The sequence below is a fragment of the Harpia harpyja genome, chromosome 5 (assembly GCF_026419915.1).
Source record: "Harpia harpyja isolate bHarHar1 chromosome 5, bHarHar1 primary haplotype, whole genome shotgun sequence".
Classification (NCBI taxonomy): Eukaryota; Metazoa; Chordata; class Aves; order Accipitriformes; family Accipitridae; genus Harpia; species Harpia harpyja.
This window is the reverse complement of record NC_068944.1, coordinates 35413401-35435063: the sequence shown is the minus strand read 5'-3', so window position 1 is coordinate 35435063 and position 21663 is coordinate 35413401. Positions and strand designations below refer to the sequence as shown.

The 21663-nt window shown below is 35.3% G+C and overlaps 1 protein-coding gene across 5 annotated transcripts in view; it reads left to right on the top strand.

Annotated features, from left to right (window-relative positions):
- RB1CC1 (RB1 inducible coiled-coil 1) overlaps positions 1-21663 on the top strand; it is an 83237-nt gene that overhangs the window by 28385 nt on the left and 33189 nt on the right. For all 5 annotated transcript variants that reach the window (XM_052788643.1, XM_052788642.1, XM_052788644.1 and 2 more), the window contains 8 exons: positions 2734-2936; positions 4064-4496; positions 8533-8703; positions 15414-15598; positions 18059-18245; positions 18322-18403; positions 19284-19345; positions 20417-20520. In XM_052788643.1, coding sequence (XP_052644603.1) covers positions 2734-2936; positions 4064-4496; positions 8533-8703; positions 15414-15598; positions 18059-18245; positions 18322-18403; positions 19284-19345; positions 20417-20520 — 1427 coding nt within the window. The remainder of the gene's footprint in view (positions 1-2733; positions 2937-4063; positions 4497-8532; positions 8704-15413; positions 15599-18058; positions 18246-18321; positions 18404-19283; positions 19346-20416; positions 20521-21663) is intronic.

Below are 21663 nucleotides of genomic sequence, written 5' to 3'. Positions count from 1 at the left end.
CTCCAGCTTTCTTGTAGGCCCCTTTAGGTACTGGAAGGCTGCTATAAGGTCTTCCTGGAGCCTTCTCTTCTCCAGGCTCAACACCCCCAGCTCTCTCAGCTTGTGTTCATAGGAGAGGTGCTCCAGCCCCATTTTGAAAGTGTTTTGGTGAGGAAGCAACCTTGTTAAAACTAAAATCTTAAATTGGCAATGCTTAGGTTCTCAGTGGAGCATCAAGAGTAACATATAACAAAGCTTCATAGGACAACTCCAACTTGTAACTTTTTCCTTCCATTGTAAACACAATAAATAGATCTAGCTAAAAAAGCAAACATTGGCCACTAATTAAGAGTATGTCTCAGGGCAGAAAGTCTGGTCAGATTAAGCCTAGTATATACATTTCTTTATTGCACATTAGAGCTGTGGTATGCTAAGTGAGTTTGTCCAAAGGAAAATAGAACTAACGAAAGCCTCTACCCAGAGCTTTTAAAGAAACATTTTTTTCTGGAGGTGGGAGAAGTCCAGTCTTTATTTTCCCTGGTAAACTGTGATACTCACTTGAAGGAACTGCATAAAAAGACTTTATGATCAGTTTTGATTTTGTAGATGGCTTATATTGTTTTAGTCTTCAAACTAATGTGTGGTTCTGCATATGCTCTCACTTCTGGAATTATTGCCAGTAGGTTGGAGGGAGGTTGACTTTGGGAGGAGAATAGCGTTTGTGAGTTGAAAGTAAAATGCTTGTGTACATTCCCAGGAAATACATTAGAACACAGTGGGGACATTCACTTACCTTTTCAGCTTAATATTTTTGATATATTTTTTTAGTATACCTTTGGGTAAAACAGCCTGTTCTTTGGGTTCTTAATATGATAATTGAAGAAGCAGTAGTTCTGCTTTTTTATATGCTGTGGAATTTGCCTTTGAGTAACTTGTATACAAAGTGAATTTAAGAATATAATAAAAAATTGATCAAGTCGTCAATATTGCATTAGTCAGCTTATGTGAATTTAAATTGTATGCACAGACTGGAAATAGTCTGAAGAAAATGACTTGCAGATTTCAGCGCTATCTGGATGCTGTCCCAGTTGTGTTATTGGGTGATTTTGACTTAGGAAGTGAGAGCTCATGCAGCACATAAAATAACTGTTCTTTTCAAACTGGAAATCCTTACTCTCATGCGCACAGAAAGTGACCAAAGTTCGGAAAACAGGAAGACAAATACCATCTTTACTACAAAGTGATAGAAATTTGTAATAGCTTTTGATTTCCTTGGAGTTGCATAATGTTTGTATATTCATTGTTCATCTGCTGATGGCTTAGCTACCAGTGATTTGAAGGACAGTGGAATTTTGTCATGCTGCTTGAGACAAGGCTTGGACTTTTTTTAAAAAAAAAAAAAAAAGAGGAGGGTGTTCATAACTTTCAGGTTTTGTCAATATTCTGAAATGTTTGGATGAAATGCTCTGCATTTTTGTGGTTTATTTCTAGAAGATAAGTGTTGTTGGGCTCTAAATTTTTTTGTGTATGCATATGTGCTGCTAACCATGTGTTCAGCAGCAAATGCATTCTGAAATATACTGATGTGTTGGGTTTTTAACACTGCTTTCTTACTGTATTTGCATAACTTGTGAGAAAACCATGCATGGAAAAACAAGTACTATAGCAGAGGAAAGTTATGTGTTCAGTCCTAGTTTAACAGTATGCTCAACCTGCAAAAAGTAGTAAGATTTTCTTTCTTGGAGGATAGGTAGATATTAGAACCCAACATACAAGTATGCTCAGGAGAACATTTTCCGTGTAGTATGTTATTGATAAAGTATTGAGCTGAAGGATTTATTGTATGACTTTTGTTTTACTTCCTTGTACTGGTGTTTAAGTAGTAGGCCTTTTGAGGGGAACAGCCTGTTTTCTTAAATTGGTAAACTGAACTAGCAGGAAGAGTAACTATTTTAAAACTTTGGAATTGAATATAATAGGCATTGCTGTTAGCGCACTTTTAGTAAGATATGGTACTTGCCATGTGTAGGTCTCTTCACTCTGTCAGGTTGGGTGGTAATTAAATTCTCATCTTATGGCAGCAAAATGCCTTTGTGTCATCCAGTTCTTTAACAGAAAAGCTTCCACGTTTGTTTGCATATACAAAGTTTCAGGGTGCGTTTTAGAGTTTTGTGGACACTCTGCACTGCTTCTCATCGTGTTGCATCTGGTTTATTAATCAGTGGAAGACTTCAATTAATTATCTGCCTTGCTGTTTTCCTCATGCATCTCTTCTTGCACCTGATGCACCTGTGCTTCTGCTGACTGATCCTGCAGTTCATTGTCTTGTTCTGAGCTTCTGCTTGGCTCATCAATAGTCTCCTCCTTAATGGACCTTGTTTGCCAGCTCCTATCAGATTAGTACAAGCATTATTATTCATGTATGTGTGCACTGAATATTTTATATTAGCAGCATTTAATTAATATTATAAGGGGTTTTTTGCAACTGCAACTTTCACCTGCCTGTTTTGAAGATATTTCTCAGTAAATAGTCTATACGGTTTTTTGTCATCTAATTAAATTTTTTATTTAGAATAAAGGAAGTTTTGTTATTTTTAATGAAGTTTTAAGGTGTACAACCTTCTAGCTATGTAAAATTAAAACTTTTTTCTAAATGTCTAATGTTTTCTAAATGTCTCACTTTAATGTTTTATACAGTTACTACAATAATAACCTGAAGTGATTTGCATTTTGTTGGAATTTTTTTTTTTGTAGGAAATGTATGAGGTTGCCAAGAAACTTTGCTCCTTTTGTGAAGGTCTTGTACATGATGAACATCTTCAGCATCAAGGCTGGGCTGCCATAATGGCCAACTTGGAAGATTGTACATACTCTTACCAAAAGCTACTTTTCAAGTTTGAAAATGTATATTCAAGCTATTTGCAGTCCATAGATGATATCAAGCTGAAACTTACACAGTAGGTTTGCCATTAAATTCAGCCTCAACCTCCAAAGTTGTATATTTTAAACTTATTTTTTTGAGTGTTCTATGTTTGGTGCCAGTTCTAATTAATCAAGCATGTATTTGTTTGATTGTGTCACGGAGAACATTCTTTCTGTTCTACGCTAGTTGTTTGTTTAACTGACTTTTTTTCCTTGTATTCATCAGCACACAGAAACCTGTATTGAATTACGTGGAAGATATGCTCGTTAATGAACAGCTGTTTAAGAGCTGGAGTCCTTCCAAATGTGCACTAGAAATAGCTAGATAATAAATTCAGACATTAATCAACATTTTTAAATACATATCTGCACTTTTGAATTAATTGCTTTTTAATAGGCTTGAGCAGATGTTAAGAATGATGATCTGTGTTGAAAGTATGAAGTCATAACACAAATTTTGGGTGTGTATGTATACCTTTGGGGGGGGGGGGGCTGTATGTATGTGTGTGTATACTTGTATCCTGCAAACTCTGGATGTTACTCCAAGGAAAATATTTGACATCCTTCTGGACGTTATAGTATTATGGTATTTCTCTGAGTACTTTGCCTAATAGAATGTAAGTGGATGTTGGCTACTTAAAGAAATAAAGCATAAATATGTTTTACCTTTATTAAAAAAAAAAAAAACCAACAAAACTTGAACTTCATAGCTTTTACCAAACATATAGAAACTGTTCAAACTCTGCAAAAGTAGTCAGCCAGAGGACACTCAATCTTTGCTAATAAGCATTGGTATCCCAGATTGGAATATAAAAGTCCCAGTTGTGTGTTTAAAAAAAGAAAAAAAAGGCATGTGTCAGTTTATCAAACTGTCCTCTTTTTCACTGCGTTATAAACACAAGCTTACTTGGAAGTTTAGAAGAGTTCATATTCAGCAGGGGAAGAAAGCAAAAATTGTAACTTTTTTAGCTATCCTTCCATGATGTTGATACTGAACGCAGTATTTTGAAAGGGTAGTTACCAAATTCATTTTGGAATCTGCTCCAATTCTAAAATAAATAATACTTTATATTATGGGTGGTTTGTATCTTAAGTTTTTATGTCATATTGGTATTGGTTTCTAGCTACTGATGTTTTTTTCTTTTCACCCTTTTTAAAAAAGCTTGGGTTCTGCTGTTTCTATCATGGCCAAGATACCACTGCTGGAGTGCCTAACGAGACATAGTTACAGAGAGTGTTTAGGAAGACTGGATTCTTCAGCTGAGCATGGAGGGGCAGAAAGTGAAGAAACTGAGGATGGGAAATCTGCTGAATTGGTGCTTTATTCTGATATATCTAAAATGAACAATAAATCAATGTTAGCCTCATTTTGCAAGTCAGTTGAACATTCAGCTTTGGAAGGCACAGGTCCTGAAAATGTAAAAGATAAGGAAACTGGTCAAAATGCTACTGTCCAGGACATTGAAACAGCAGTAGAATTGAAAGATGATGATCAGCCTTCCTTCAATGTGTCTTTATTAGACTGGATAAATGTTCAAGATAGACCTAATGATGTTGAGTCGCTGGTCAGAAAATGTTTTGATTCTATGAGCAGGGTAAGTTAACAAGTTTTTAAAAATCAAAGTATATTGCATTGAATATTGCTGTTTATTTTCCAGATGCTGGTGCTTTTGAAGTGACTTTGTAACTTGTTTCTCAGATAACTTTCTGAATGGAGACCAAAGCAGAGACTAGGGGAGGGTGAGGGCATAGGAAGTATTTTAAGAGTTCTTGAGTGTTAGGAATTTGACCTTAAGGAAAATGTGTAATTTCACAATTAATGCTTGTTATCTTGCTTGTTTCTCAAAGAGCAATTCCTGTTGGAAAGCCAATAGCTTCTTGTAGTGTGTAACCAAAGTGACTTTACTGCTATTCTTTCTTTGCCTTTTTCATAGAAATTATGCCTATAATGAAAGTAACTTTGGTCCAGGAAAATCTTTAATGTTCTTTGTGTTAAAAATATTGAAGCCTTTATTAAAATATAGGACAATTCATGTGGTTAATTGTGATAAATTTACATAATATGTTTATGCATTCCTTATTAGCTGATACAGATGTGCTCAGAAGAGCCCAGCATGCCAGTTTGTATTTCTGGTGCTGGTAGAATAAAACATTGCTCACTTTCTTTACTTTCCAAATGATTATTTTAACCAGTGAGCATTATAGCCTTTTAAAATCCTTTTGCCTAGAGATTTCCTCAGATATTTCCTTCCTTCTTTGCTTTCACTGTAACTTGTATTTCTTACATTGTCTAGCCTTTTTTGCATATGTGTAATTTTATACTGTTACAACTCAATATACCTTGAACAAAGAAAACAATTTCTATTGTCTTTGACACTTTATTTCCTCCATAAGGTAGGATTGGAAGACTCAGTTATGTCTAAACCCCATCTGTTGTAGAGAACATTGAGGCAGTCAGTTCTGTACATGGATTTTTTGATTCTGTCTTAAAAGTAGTTGGTGGAGGTTGGGCTTAATATTAAGGGCTGCTTAAGATTTTGAGCTGTCTAAACTTTAGTAGTACAAAAAAGGCTAAGAGAAAGATTGGACTTTACAAGGTTTTTTTTCTTTAGCAAAAACAGTATTCAATTTTGTGTGTGAAAGACTTGCTGATTGCTGAAGTCTGAGACAATCTTCTGTCCTGTTTGTTCAGTAATGCTACAAGGTGCTTTCTACTAGTTTAAAACAACAGTAATAAGACCCAGTAGTTTGGTTGCAAGAGAATAAATTCACTTTCTACATAATATTAACAGGGCACAAATGTAATGTGTCTTAAAAATCAGTATTTTAAGAGACAGACATTAAACAGTTGCTTCCAGATAAATTGTAGTGATAGTAAAGATACAAAAATGAAAGAAATAACCACTTTAGTTAAATACTTATTGTACCTTTTTTGATCAGCTTGTAGTCTTATCTGACATACATCACGTGTTTTAGAGAGGCTGTCTTGTAATTGTGAGCTTTTCTGTCCTTGCCTTATCTAAGACTAGTCAGAAATCCTTTGTTTCAACTATTGTAATTGTTTTGTATCTTAAGCTGATTTTTGTAGGGAAAAAATGTGATTGCTCTTGCAAAAATGAAGTTTCTTTTTTTTTTCCTTGGCATAAGCAGAATTGGCAGGTAGGGAAAATGCTTTAGTTGGACTATTCTGGCTGCCACCAGAACAACTGTGATTGATCAATTTTGATCTATTTTGGTTCACAAAAACCCCAAAGCTTCAAAGTAATGTGATAGTTCCTAGTTTTCATTAGGAAAACATTAATTTAATGTATTTTGATAGCAGCACAGACAAAGGATTGAATCTTTGCCTACCATTGATTTTAGAATGTTTGAAAACAGAGTTGTCCTAGTTGTCGTAGTTGAAAAGAAAATACTAAGTAAATATCTTGCAACACAATTGTTCTTTCAGTATTTACTCGGGATGACACTTTAACATAGCAAGCTAGAATAAAATGGCACTAATTTTTTTTTATTGTTTTTCCTGCATTCTCCTCATGCCCTTTCCTTTTTGGAAATATGAACCATACAAATGGTTTGTGATTGCAATTCTTCTTTGAAACTCTGAATTCAGGTAAGATTTTCATGAAAGTGTAACGTATCAGAGTATGAGCTTTGTATTTTTGATACTGGTAGGCTTGGCAGAACTGGTGTGTTGCACAGAGTGCTGCTAGGTATCTGGTTCTTCTAGCCTCTAGGTGTTTCTAAAAAACAATGCTTCTAACTGCAGAAACCTAGGTTATAGTAAAAGCAGTGGGTAAGTAGGAGCTAACCAGGTATTTCTGTTAAGTGCTGTCGTAGCCACTTAAATAAAAGGCTAGAAAAGGAAGAGGCTTTTAAAGGTGAGGAGAGCAATATTATCTACCAGTGAAAGTAGAGCTGAGTGCTACAGATGCAATTAGGTCAAAGAGGGGTTAAACAGAATGGATGGAAGAAATAAATTACAGGGTGGAATGAGAGGAATAGACTTTCTTGGTAAAAAGAGATAAAACACAATTAGTTTATAAAGGTAAAAATAAAAAAACCCACCATATTGTTCTTTAGTATTTTGTCTGTTAGGAAACTGTTCTGGGTTTTGCAGTGGAGTAATTCAGGATGCCACAGGCAAGTAATCCTGAATAGGATGGCAATGAAGATGATCATATAAAAACAATCTGGTTTAATCCCACAGACTATTTTTATTACTGGTTCTTGAAGATGGACAACTCACTTGAGAAAGACTAAGATTCATAAGACCATTTATAACATACTAAAAATTAGCCTTTGCTGTTTGCAGAGAACTTTGACCTATTTTGTCACATTAATAACATTAATTATTTATTCTGAAAAATTCTGGGATAATTACCAGGTTTTCGTACTTCCCTTTGTGGTCTTTTGTTTGGTTGGTTTGGGTTTTTTTGTTTGTTTGTTTGTTTGTTTGAAGAGAATGAAAGACCTATTCTTTGTAGTTGCTCCTTAATTTGTAATGCTTTTCCTCTTCAGATTCCTCTCTCTATACCACAGAAGGGTGTTTCCAGAATGAAAAAGTGGCTGTGTGTGAAAGCTCTTATACAGTTAAATAATAAATTAAGGGGAAAATAGTACTTTTATTTATGTTAATATTGAGTCATATAATTGCATTTTTGCATTTATAATTGCAATTTTTGAGGGTTAATTTGTGTGCTCTGTAAGTGGCATAAACCCTGCATGTTGACGAAAGAAGCCAGTGCTGTGACAGCTAGTATGATCTCATAGGATAGTGTCCTTTTCATTAGATTCTCATGTAGTAGATGGCATACTGTAACCATTTTGGATAAATTTGGGCAAGCTTGTTCATATTCTGCTAACACCTCATGACGCTTACTATGTTCCGAACTAACGCATTCCAGGTTTAGACTAAACTCAGTCCTGCATAAGCTATTGCAATTACCTATGTTGTTTTTAGAACTAAGGAAATAAAGACTCTCATTAATTTCACTACTCTGAAGAGCCACCCTTAATATCTGTGGACATTGTTAACCTCTTTGTTTCAAACACTTTTTTTCTGGATAATGGCCTGTGAAGAAATATGATTAAACCATTTAAAAAAATGTGTTTTTATTAGGAGAAAGATTAGCAAGAAGTATCACAAATGTATTATTTACTTGTTTTCCAGTTACTTACAACTGATCTGCTTGTCTAAGGAATCAATTAAAACATTCATTTAGTGCGAAAAGGCTAATGGGTCTTGCAGCTTTTTCCCATCGCCCTGCCTACTGCACTTTCCACTGAGTCACATTCATCACTTGTTTTGATTGTAGCTGTGTGGACTCTCTTCCAGGGTAGACTGTGTCCATTAGCTTTAAACTGCCTCTTCCCCCTGCACCCTGCCTTGTCTCCTCAACTAATGTCCTTTCCCCTTGTAAGGACCCTGATTTCTATGATGGCCTGGTTGGAATACTTCAGAGAAATTCATGCTGTGATATAAAATCCACAGACTCATTAACTTTCTGAAGCAGATGACAGATGTATGCACACATTAGAGTTAAAAAAAAAAAAAAAGTATTAAGGTTATAAGAACTCATTTAGGTAGCTCACATCACCTTACTGCTAATAAATTTTTTTTTTTTTTTTTAGCTCGATCCAAGGATCATCCAACCCTTTCTGGCAGAATGTCGCCAAACTATCGCCAAACTAGATAATCAGAACATGAAGGCTATTAAAGGCCTTGAGGATAGGCTGTATGCATTGGACCAGATGATAGCAAGCTGCAGCAGACTGGTGAATGAACAGAAAGAACTTGCTCAGGTAATGCACATTTGTGTGTGCAACGTTGGAAGATGGTAGATTTTTGGTATATGCCTGCTGTTAAAGATTACAGTGAAACAATTCCAGGTCTTAATGCAAGATTTCATTTTCAGTATACCACACTGGAGATGCTCAAAAAGGTGCTATATTCTAATAATTTGACACTTAACTGTAATTTTTATATATCTTGTGGACATGTTTTCAGCTCGTAACTCCAAAGACCACATTAATTTAAATACTTTTTTAAAAATATCGAACTAGTTAAAAATGCAACAGTGGGTGGTGGACAGTACTGGAACTTAAATATAGGGCTTATATTAATGTCCCTTCACATATATTGGAGAAAAAGTCACTCTACAAAATAAAAGTCTTACTTAAAATATCCTAGACTTTCATGCACTAGGAACATGCAGAGCTGTAGTTCACTGCAACTTTGTCAACTGCATATTAAGCTGTATACTTTTCTAGCTAAAGTATTCCTGTCAACATTCTCTTGGTTATAATTTGGAAAAATATTTTTAATTCCAATTCAGCCAATCGGCATTCTCGTAAAAGCACCAGTGTAAAATTGCTGGCTTCTGAGATACGTCAGTATATGGTATTGTTCCTGGAATAGAATACATCTAGTTTATTTTCTTTTTAAAAGTTAGGTTTTTTCCTGGATGAGTAAGAATTAGAATATGGTAAAATCTAACAACTTTGAAAATACCTTTTAAGGTATGTCTTGTTGTGTAAAGGTGTATCTTGTTAAATCTAGTGAATGGTTTACAAACAGGTCGTGCTGTATTAGTGTAACATTTTGCACATTAATGTAGAAAGCTGCTAATAAAAATAGGATCTGATGAAGATGTCTATAAACTTTGTAGATATTTATTTTAAACCTTATTTGAAAATAGATGTGTTTAATGAGTATTCTTAGCATAAGGAAAAGAAAACATCTGGCTTAAATATTATCTTAGTATCTGCCTGTACATATCTTTGTCAAATCTGTCTGAATTCTACCTGGTTTACAGCTACATGTAAGAGCAGACAACTTTTTGCCAATGGTAGACCATCAAAGACAGCCTGTAGTTTGCAGTTGCTCATATGCTGGAGACCAGTATGCTGTGAATTGATTCATCTTTGCTAGTTCATCCAGTCTTATTAAATGGAAGACAGAAGTGGAAAAAACCTCAATAATAGAAAGGGAAAATGGTACATGAAATTGGCATCATGCCCAGGTGGCATGTCCTGAACACTTCCTGTCACACCAACTAATTCATCAGTTTGTTCTTAATATGTTGTCATCTTCTGACCTTTGACTAGATCCAGAGTCAAACAAATACAACCAGATGGTTGGTGAGCTGCTCCACTGTCCTTTTATCCTTTCTCTTGGTAAGGTTATTTAGCTCATGTGCCACTCCATGCAGTTAGCTTTTGTTGTTCTGAGGGGGCATGTTTTATTTTCTGAGCTGAAAAGGGGAGTTATGACCCTGCTGCATTATATACTTCAGGAGTTAGAAAAATTGGGGACCTTCAGGTTTGAGTTGTGGAGGAATTTTCTGTTTCTATAAATATATTTCTATAAATAGTAAAACAGCTAGAAAATCAGAACTTCAGTTGGAGATATGAAATAAGAGATAAGTAGGTTAAATTTAATTTGAACGGAAGTACTGAGTCCTTGGTAACTTGTCACTAACGATACAGGATCAAGGAATAGGTAATGTGCTTAATGGTTGATCACCAAGCTCGTAGTGAGGAGAGAGACCAGTGTGTCTGCATGAGACTGTCATTTGAAGTGATAAGAAATTTGATTAAAGACCATTTTAAATGTAATATATATAGCTTCTGTTTTTGTTTTTGTTTTTGTTTTTTTTAAAACATTACAGTGCCATATCAAAGATTCTTTATTAAATACAGTTTCTGTGAAGGGCTTCAGTTAACTTTATACCTAAGATTGTCCTTTATACCTAAGATTGTCCTTTTATGCCTTGTTTGCAACTGAAAGTATGTTAAAATCTCTATGCGGTCATAATCTGATGTTCAGATTTTCACCATTACATCAGAGCTGGGACTGTGAAGAAGGTCACGAATTTCTTACTTCTGCTTGCACATTTGTATATTATTAGTAGAAGTAAGTGAACAATGTTGGCTCCCTGTCTTGGGGTGGTTAGAGCCCTGTTTTGAGGAGCCGAGAACTGGGCTGACAGTCACGTAGGGCCCAGGCTTCCCACTGCATCTTCTGGCTGGTATATAAAGGTGAGTGCTACCAGTACCTCTGGCAGCATTGTTTAAAAGTGGAGCCTGTCTTCAGATAATTTCAATGAGTAAGTTTTAGAAGTAAGTTTGCGCTTAATCTCAGTCTTGCAGTGTTTATATTATAGGCCAGTGCTAAATCCAAGGGAATTTAGCATGATGGAAAAGCTACTCTTCCATCCCTACACTTGGTTGCCCAATGCAGTGAGTGGTGGTTTTACCTATGTTTTCCCTCTTCATTTGCATGAAGAGCCTACCTCAAGTTTACCAATACCACTTTTGAGTGAGATGCCTAAAAATCAGTTGGAAAGATACCTTGTCGCCCTGTTTAAATGCTACTGTAAATTTAGAATTTGTACCTTTTGAAGGCTTGTCAGAGACTTTAACTTTCAAATCTTCATCATCATCTTTTCTTTTTATAAATTGTCTATTCCTTTACTTATGATATAGAGGTTTTTAAGAACAGTCAGATAGAATGTGATAGTGTGTTTAGTTTGTTGTTGTTTGTTTTTAAGCTTCAGTTAATTAAATGTTTGTGGTTAAAAAAGTGATTAAGTGTACTACCAGATGCTTTTATTCCTTGATTTTTATAATTGAGCCTTAGGAAGTATTTTCATACCAGTTTTAGCAATTGTTTGGAAAAAATTAGACGCTTGTAAGATATTAGAGCTGTTATCATGTGACTCATTCAAATGATAGTCTGCATAGATATCTAAGAAAGAATGGCAAGGTACAAGGGTTTAATTATATTTAAAAATATAGATGAGGACTTGTGAGCGCTACCTTTAAAAGTATACAATTTGTATGATAAATGTTAATATTTGGTGTTATCTGAAAAAAACCTCATACAATTTTCCTTTACATCACACCTTCCAGCAGTGAACTGTGTCTGTTCATAAAGTGGAGGTACTTTATAGAACAAGAATAAGGAACATCTCAATGGTAATCCCATTGGCAGTATTTGTACTGGAAGCTGTAGGCTTATTTTCCCCAGGCCAGAAAAAGCTGATGTTCTATCCAGAATTTGAGTTGACTTTCTACTCCAACCTCAGTTTCATTACTAAAATTCAAACCAAACTTATCCTATGGAACAAAGTCATCTGCTGTTAGGCGGCCTCATGGCTTAGTTAATTTGCTTGTTCCTGCCTTAAGATTTCTTTTGCTTCCAGTCAGCCTTTTCAATTAACTACCATTAAACAGTTTAAATTTACATCCCGAGTTCTGTAGTTGAATAGTTGATCTCTAGCCCCTGATGTTTAATATGGAAAGCTGCTTTGTTAAATTAAAAAACTATTTTTCTATGTGGAAGCTGTGATTTGTTACATGAGCATACAGAGTTGTGGTCAGTAGGTGGCATTATGTAATAAGAGTATGCCTCTAGAAAATTTGGAGCCTCTCTGATCTTTCAGTGTGATTCTGCCCAATAGCTTATCCTTTCCAATATATTCTTGTGTTTGATTTTACTTTTTTTTTTTAATTTCCTTATGCCCTGGTTTTGGCTGGGATAGAGTTAATTTTCTTTCTAGTAGCTGGTACAGTATTATGTCTTGGATTCAGTATGAGAACAATGTTGGTAACACACTGATGTTTTCAGTTGTCACTAAGTAGTCTTTAGACTAAGTCAAGGATTTTTCAGCTTCTCATGCCCAGCCAGCAAGAAGGCTGGACGGGCACAAGAAGTTGGGAGGGGACACAGCCAGGGCAGCTGACCCAAACTGGCCGAAGGGGTATTCCATACCATGTGACGTCATGCCTAGTATATAAACTGGGGGGAGTTGGCGGGGGCGGATCACTGCTCCGGAGCGAACCGGGCATCGGTTGGTGAGTGGTGAGCAATTGCATTGTGCATCACTTGTTTTATATATTCCAATTATTTCACTGTTATTATTATCATTATTATTATTATCGTTATTATTTTTTCTTTTCTGTCCTATTAAATTGTTCTTATATCAACCCATGAGTTTTACTTTTTTATTCCCCGAGTGAGCAGCTATGTGGTGCTTAGTTGCTGGTTGGGGTTAAACTACGACACCCTATTAGTAGTGTAGCTTTTCAAAACATTTTGTTATATCCAAATGCATTTCCATCAACTAGGTTCATAGAACCTCTTCTATTAGCTCTGTTAAACATAGTAAAAAAAACCTGGTTGGCAGGTGGCCTTCTTCATTCTGGGCTTGTTCTCTTTCACTTGAAGTTATTGGGAAAAGTACTTTGTCACTCATATTCTGTACTTTTATTTTCCTCCTGCTTCTTATTACATCAAAGAAAACCTTAGATTTATAGGTTTATAGTGATTCAGGGTCTTCTCAGCTGCTTATTGTATCACTGACTGCATTCCCTGTTGATTGTTTGAACTTCAATCTAAAATGTTTTTATATTCTTTATTGCTGCTTCTTTGACTTGGAAATATTGTTGGGAAAAATCCATAACGGCATTATCATGCCTGTTTTTCAGGACCTTCAGTTTGACTGTGATGCTTATGTTATGAATCCTGTCATCTGATCAGGGCTATAAAGGCAAGAGCTTTTGAGAACAATTGATGATTTAGATCTTGGATTTTTCTTTATTGGGGTTCCCCCCCCTCTTTTTTTTTTTTTCCTCAGTTCACTGCAGTTTTTCTTAACTGACCTTTTTCTAGTATGCCGAAATTTTTCTTTCTGATTTGCGTACTAGGGTAACTTTAGTTTAAATTTTATTTTAAAGATGGGTCCATGGATACAGAAGTGGCAGAAGATACTCAAATTAATGAATAGTCTTTTGGAACTGAGAGTAAAGCTGGAAGGGATTTTCTAGCTCACTGCATCCAGTTTTGTGTAACTTCAGGCTCCATGCCACATGATTAATTTAAAAAGCTTACTGAGCTGCTATTTAAAAGCAATTATTTTCTTGACTTCTCTATTCCTGTTGCAAAGTTGTATAGAATCTGATTATCCTAATGTTTATAAACATCCCTTAATCTCAGATCTGAAAGTATTCTTGGCTAGTTTAAATCTATATGCTCTCATGACCATATTGCCTTTTATTTTGGTGCTTGGCAATTCCCTAACGATTGTCACAGCACGTTTCTTCAATGTCTTTGTCTTCCTTGACTAAACAACCCAAGTTCTTTTGATGGGGCTGTCCTCTTCTTCATCTCAATAACAGTTCTTCGCACCTTTTCTGGTTTCCATTCACTTGGCTCAGATAATACATACAGTTAAAAAGCTTGCAACTTGCTTTTGTTTCCCAGAGTGTCATCGCTTATTCAGTACATAAGTTGCTGAGTTCAGTAAATGGTTGACTCTTCAGTATTCTCTTCCATCTTCAGTGTACATCATCTTCCTTCTCTTTTCATTACACTTAATATACTTGTTTGATACTTTGATTTCTGTGCTGTTCTCACTAGGATATAAATATTTATTGCAGGCTTTGCAAATGTGTTTTATATCATCTTATGACAAGATTGGTTTACATTCAATATCAAATCAGTAACGACAGTGGTTTTATTTTTCAGCAGTTTTGTATAACTCTCTATGGTTTACTGTTCTCATCAGCTTCAGAAACACTTAAAACTAATGTCTGGTTTTGAATTTTTTATTAAGAAAACAAAGGCTCAATAAACAAGTTTGTAGAACTACAGAGTGACCACTGTGATGTTCATGTCAGACATGATATTGAATGTGGACAAAATCAAAGCTAAAATTGGTGTTGTTGGGTGGTATTTTCTTGCCTAAAGAACCACACTGTTTCCAGCAGTATTTTATCTCACCTGTTGAACGTGATGGAGGAGACAGTGGCCTGGCACAGTAGTTGTTATGCCAGCAGCCCCCTGTCCTCCCTGTCTTTTCTGTGTATGTGTACATATTTTACCTCCTGTAATCAACAATCTAAGGCAGTCCATCTTCCCTGTTTTGCCCACCACCCTTTTAGGGGTTGCCTGTTACCATCCACAACAGATAATTCTTTGCCATGCCCAACTCCTATGTGGAAATAAGATGTCTAGCTGCGATCTTTGCTTTCAAGAAGAATTAGTTTCATGTATGAATTTCTTTATGCAAAAAATATATTCTTTAGCCCACAGTAGTACTGAATGTGCTCTAAGTTGATGTTAAGTCTTTCATGTGCCAGAAGTTAACAAGCTGGTTGTTTGCAGAAATTAGAATGATGGTTGATCCCCTCCATCCTAGTAGCTACTTTTCTGCTGCATTAACTTTTGTGATCTTTCATTGGTGTTGGTTAGTTGTGTAAAGTTCTTGTAGGGTTGTGTTTGTGACTGTTTGGGAGGGAAAGATCAGATAAGATTTATTTGGACTGGATTATAGAATGAAAAGAAAGCAACTTTGACACTTGACTTCTCTGTGTAGCATTCTGTTATACTCCTCAATGGTTACAGTAAATTTATTAAAATGCTTGCATTCTTACAGAGAAGATGGATCACTTCCATGCTTTTCGATTGTCACAAAGCTTGTGTAACAAATGTGTCTCTCTTCCTCCAGGGATTTTTGGCTAATCAGAAAAGAGCTGAGAACTTGAAAGATCCTTCTGTGCTGCCTGATTTGTGTTTGAGTCATGCAAATCAGCTGATGATTATGTTAACTAATCATAGAAAACTGTTAGATATTAAACAGAAATGTACCACTGCCAAACAGGAGCTTGCAAATAATCTACAAGTCAGACTGAAGTAAGTTACAACTTCTGAACTTTATATTGCTTGCATGTGCATCAAGACTGTTTAAAGAATGGGGTGTCTTAAGAAAATCTTCGGCAATGCTTAGTGTTTTTCTTAATGGGAGAGAAAATAAAACTTGCATCACTTCAGTTTGTATATGAAGTTATTTGTAAGTGTGATACAAAATACTCTTTTAAGAGGAACTTTTCTTAGAGTGTAAGTGGTTTTCATATTAATAAAACAGTATCCAAGAACCTACAATCCCCTCTTCTCTCATCAACCTCAGAAGCTGTCAGCATCTTATTTAAAATTTGACTGGCAATTATTTCGATGTTTTCAAAGGATTATAATAAGCATAATTGAAACACTCTTCAGTGGCTTGTGATCACATCAAAGCAGAAAAACATCCTGGTAGTTTGGTTTACATGTAGTTAATGAAAAATAATTATATCCAGTCACAGCCAGTAAAAATAGCAATTTTTCAGGTAAGCCTCATTACTGTATGACATGGAAGGCAGTAAGTAGTCTATATTGCTCAATGGGAAATAGTTTTTTCACACTACTACACTTAATTAAGCTTTAGATAATTTGTCATGTCAGATACACAGGAAGAGTATACAGAGTTTAATAATTTTTGGAGGAAAAAACTTTGTTTATGCTAGCAGCTAATAATTAGGCAACGTTGTGACCCTGTTAGACTTGCATGCTGGATATCCATCAAATAGATTTTTTTTGTTGTTTTTTTCTTGAAGAGATTGCAGTTTCTATAGATGAGGCAGTTACAAGGTGCAGGAAGATGTACAGCAGAATCAGCAGTGCACTAGCAACAAAGATCCTGTTGTGTTTGTAAAATAAATTACTGCTAGGTAAATCAATATGTGAATTTGTCTTTGTTGCCTATGCATCTGCTATTAGCCCAATGAAAAGATGACTTTTTTTTGCACCATTTTTCACTGTAGCAGAAACTTAAGGATAGTACATAGAACCTAGGTTGCTATAAATATCACATTAATTTCCTATATGTTAAACTATTTGTCTAGTATACACTTAATTCATGAGTTATTAGAGGAAAAGACTTGCATCCCTTTGTAAGGAATAAGGTAGTGAAATGTGGAGAGTGAATGCATAGAGGACAGCTCTGAAGAGAAGAATAAATCATAGATGTAAAAAAAAAAAAAAAAAACCAACACACCCAAAACCCAACAAAAAACCCAACAACAACCCACCCCCCCAAAAAAACCAAACCAAAACAAACATGCAAAAAACACCACTATATTTTGGGTCAAACCAAAGGTTGCTCTAGCTTGTCTTCAGTAGCAGGTAGTAGCAAATTACCATAATGGGAATCTACTAATGAGGAAAGAACATAAGAATATTCTTCTCTAAGAATATTTATGTATAATTAAGTTTATCTGATCGAGAAGCAGCTCTTCTGTTTTTAATTGCTGATGGAAGTTTTTTCCATGAACTAGTCCAACTTCTTTTTGAATCCACAAACTCCTATTTTTTTTGCATGTTCTGCAACTTAACTATATGCTGTGTGGAAAATGTATTTCCCTTTGTGTTTTGAACTGGCCACTTGTTGGCTTTGTATAATGCCCTCTTTTTTTATTTCTTACTACTCATTGCTATTAGAAGGTCAACAGTGCATGTCTTGTAATTTCTCTGTTAGTATATGTTCCTAGTTGCTTAATGTTGACTTGTTTGTATTTTGTTGTTTCATTTTTACTCCACATCTGTCAATAAAACAATTTTTATTTTTTGTTACTTGTGGGATATACCTCCACCTTATGCCTTCTCTGGTGGCAAAGTTGCTGTAATCTTTCCCCACAAATACACCAGTTGATCACCTTTTCAGTAGTTATCCTGTGATTTAGTTATGTTGGTGGTTGTGCTTGAAATTAACGTATTGATTGTATCAATAAGATAACAGAAGATGTGGTTACAAGGTGTGAGAATTTGTATGTTACTGGCCCTGTTATTTGTAGTGCATGAGTAGCTGGTGTGAACTTCCCAAACAGTGTTTTGATCTCATTTGTTTGACAGTATTTCTACCCTTAATATTTCTTAGTAATGCTTTTCAATACGTATTTTTAAGTTTTGTAAACAAAAAGTAGTCTCTTCTTTCGTCTGGATGTACCAGCTTTTTTTAGTTCTTATGGAGAAAGTTACATTATCGTTTCTCCTAAGGTTATGTATGCTAAGAGCATTACTTGTCAAAAACAATACCTTAACTCAAATGGTGGTGTTAATTTTTTGAGCACTGATGTGGATATCTTACTGTGAGAAATTAACAGGGAACTGCAAGGCGGCTACTGAATTCTGAATTGCTTGGTACTTCCAGATAGCCTGTTGTTGTCCCATGTAAAATGATATTGTTCAGTTCATCCAGACGTTGCTACTCTTAGTGAAATTTAAATGCAGAAAAGATGACTAAGTTGTTATCTTCTAAAGTGTAACCTACTTTTGTAGGTGGTGTTGCTTTGTAATGCTTCATGCTGACCAAGATGGAGAGAAACTACAAGCATTGCTTCGTCTTGTAACAGAGCTCCTAGAAAGGGTCAAGGTTGTAGAGGCTCTCAGTACTGTTCCTCAAATGTACTGTCTAGCTGTTGTTGAGGTTGTGAGGAGAAAAATGTTCATAAAACACTACAGGGAGGTAAGTAAAACTTTGAGACCAAACCTTTGTGTCAGTGTATAAATTAAAAACTAACTACATATTTTCCCTTCCACAGTGGGCGGGTGCTTTAATAAAAGATGGGAAACACCTATATGAAGCTGAAAAGGCAAAAAGGGAATCTTTTGGTAAACTATTCAGTAAGTACTTTCTCTTCTGTGAAATCAGAACTGTAGTTAAGTATGACTTTTGTCTTTGTAGTTACAATACTTTCATTATGTTGTAGTTTAAATATCTGTATAATTTTTTTTTTACTTGTATAGGAAATGCATACAGTATGCCAGTTGGTCCTATTACAAACAAAATATTTTTCTATTCATTTTTCTATTAATCAAATTAATGAACTGTTTCATGTAGGTTATCCAAAATACTGTGAAAGTTCTAATTAGTTTAATGCTTGTAAAAGATAAGATTTCTAATTATTACATTTGAATGCAGTTTCTGTTTGAATGTGCTCTGAGCTTACTGTTCTTTTAAATAACACTTTTAAAACCATTACTGAATATTTGGGTATTGCTACGACTTCCCATGTAGTACTTCAGAAAAAAAACAAGAACAAAGAACAAAGTCTAAAGACCTTGACCAGAAGCTAAAAAATAATTAAAAATGAAGTTGCTGGTAAAAGAAATCTGATTATTTTTTTCTTTTTTCTGCAAAGCCTGCAACTTATGTTCTGAATGAACTGCTAAAATAAGCAAATTGAGAAAAAGGTTATCAAAATTTTGGAAAGGAGATTAGCAAGGTTACAATGAAAATTTGAGAAAGGCGTTGAGGCTTTTGCAGGGGTGAACATTAAGCAAAAAGTGGCTTCAATGAAGTGAGAAGTTCTACTGGGATGGTGGGTTTTGCATGAAGTTCTGTGGTGACTTGCAATTTTTATGTTGTCAAGAAATGGCATAGCTAGTAATTCTTTCAAATGTAGTTCAGCCATTAAACTGCAGTAGCTTAATTGTTTTCTCTTGAGGCATTGTTTGTATGTTGCATTTCTTTCTTTTAAATAACCATTTTTTCTTTGTCCAGGGAAGTCTTTTCTAAGGAATCGTTTGTTTAGAGGACTTGACTCCTGGCCTCCATCCTTTTGTGTATGTACTCAATATATTTTGGGGTTTTATTTCACTTCTATAAACAGTACTTTCATAAATTAAAAACCTAAGCTTAATTCATTCAAGCTATATGCCTGTCACATTGCTCCGACACAGATGAAAAAGCTGGGAGCCTAGTGTTCTTTTCTATTTCAAGTGACCTGTATTAACATTGGTTCATAACTTGCAGTGTGGTGGGAGAGGGAATGTCAACTCTATACTCCTTTACAGCAAGGAGTCTGTGGTACTGAACAAAAAATTTCTGGTAATGATCAGAAAAAAGAAGCCAGGAGGGATAAATTGATCATTTAATCCTCTCTTCTGATTAATAGAGCCATAAAATTAATAGGATGGTAAAAGCAAGTAAAAGGTTTTCATGTTTTTCTATAATCACTGGGTGAGTGGAAAAGCATTTTTGTTTCTTTATTGGCTGATAACATGAAGGAGTGAAAAAGTATAGTTGTAATCAAGCATTGTCTGTTAACTTTGATTCCATACAGCTTGATTAATTCCAGTAAGATAACTCTTCCTAATTCTAATGTGGCCATTTCACTTTGCATCGTTTAACCTTTTCAGCTTCTCCTTTGCAGCTTTATATTTTTAAAGAATACTTGGAAAATAAGAATGCTACTCATTTCAGTGTTTCGAGTACTGAACTGAATTAATACTTGACTGTATGTTTAGCAGCACAATAAATAAAGCTTCAGTGCCATCTCTTATCCCTTAACTTTTTAAACACATCCTTAATGTTTATGAAGGTTGGTAATAAGGAGAAAGTTGGACTTAAATGGTCGTTGTAGGCCCCTTCCAACTGAAATACCCTATTCTACTGCTGCTCGAGGCACTATGGATAGAGTTAGTGACTATAAATGTAAATGATTTTTTTAGGGGGTGAGGCCAGACATGGTTCCTTTAAAAAAAAAAAAAAAAAAAAGTATGAAATCTTTTGAGAGAGAGATCAGTTTAACACCAACTTTTCTGTGTTATTAATTAAACTCCTTTTGATCCTTCCTTAGCTATCTTGATACTATTTACATTAATAACAATGTCTAAATTAATTTCTTAACACAGACACGGAAACCTCGCAGATTCGACAGTGAGCTTCCAGATATCTCATTAAGTGACTTGCAGTTTTTGCAGTCTTTTTGTCCTTCAGAAGTACAGCCGCTACTCAGGTAAAGCACCTTTTTAAACTTATGGAAATAGCTTCCCCCTGGTCCTACCCCCTTCAGCTCTGCAACCCCCCTGGCCCAAAGTTCATTTTCTGTAAGGAATAGACAAGGATATTTTTTGAACTGATACCGTTCTTAAGCAATGGTCTTCACTGACTTAATGCAGATACATATTATCTATATGCTTCATGTACTCAAGCTTGGTTAATTTGAACACATGTATTCTGCATTGAGATGTAAAGAATGTTGGATATTCCTCTGAGCTGCCTCATAGCTAAAGAACAAAAAAAATCTGTCAGTTTAAAATGAAATAGACTCATAACTTTATGCATGTTGTGTCAGATCAGAATTAGATTAATTTTTTTTTTTCATTTGCTCTTTAAGTGGTATTCTGGAGGAAATAAATTTCTTTAGCCCAGCATGAGATCTTAGAGATCTCCTGTATTCAATTACTGCTTTTTCTCTGACAGACTGATTTTACTAAAAAAGTGTTTTTTCTAAGTGGCTCTACTGTCTATGGAAATCCATCATTTTGAGCAGAAGCTCTATTTCCATGTTTCTTATCTCCCAACAATGAGGCACACATGCAGATGTAGACAGGAAAGCTACTGTTTTGTCTCAGAGGCAACTTGACAGGATTAGTTTCTTGTCTAGAACTTGGGGGTATCTTTCTGGAAAAGCTGACTGTTAGAGTGAGCTTTCAAACTCATATGTCTTAAACCTGTAATAATCAGATAGAGAAATGCCAGCCAAGATAATGGGCAAGAAATAGGCAGTAGCAAGTTCTATGTAAGGTTCTCTCTAGGAGGAGATCTGTCTATTGGTATGACCACAGTCAGATGCTGCATGTATCCGTCATCCTTCTCCTAGAACTGATCTGCAGTTAGAGGTTTGCTGAGATTCCATTTTTTTTTAGCCCCAAGGCCACAATCCCACAAAGGATGATAAGGTGAATCCAAAAGGAGGATGCTCCACTGTCATCTGTCAGGTTCACCAACTGTATCAGCCTGAAACTTGTTAATGGTGCACAGTGCAGGAGCTGAATTCACTGTGGTTTTTTTCACCTATTTTTTGTACTGGCATTCTTTTTGATTCAGAATTCCTGGCCATCCTTATGGTATTGCTGCTGGAATTAACAGTAAGTAT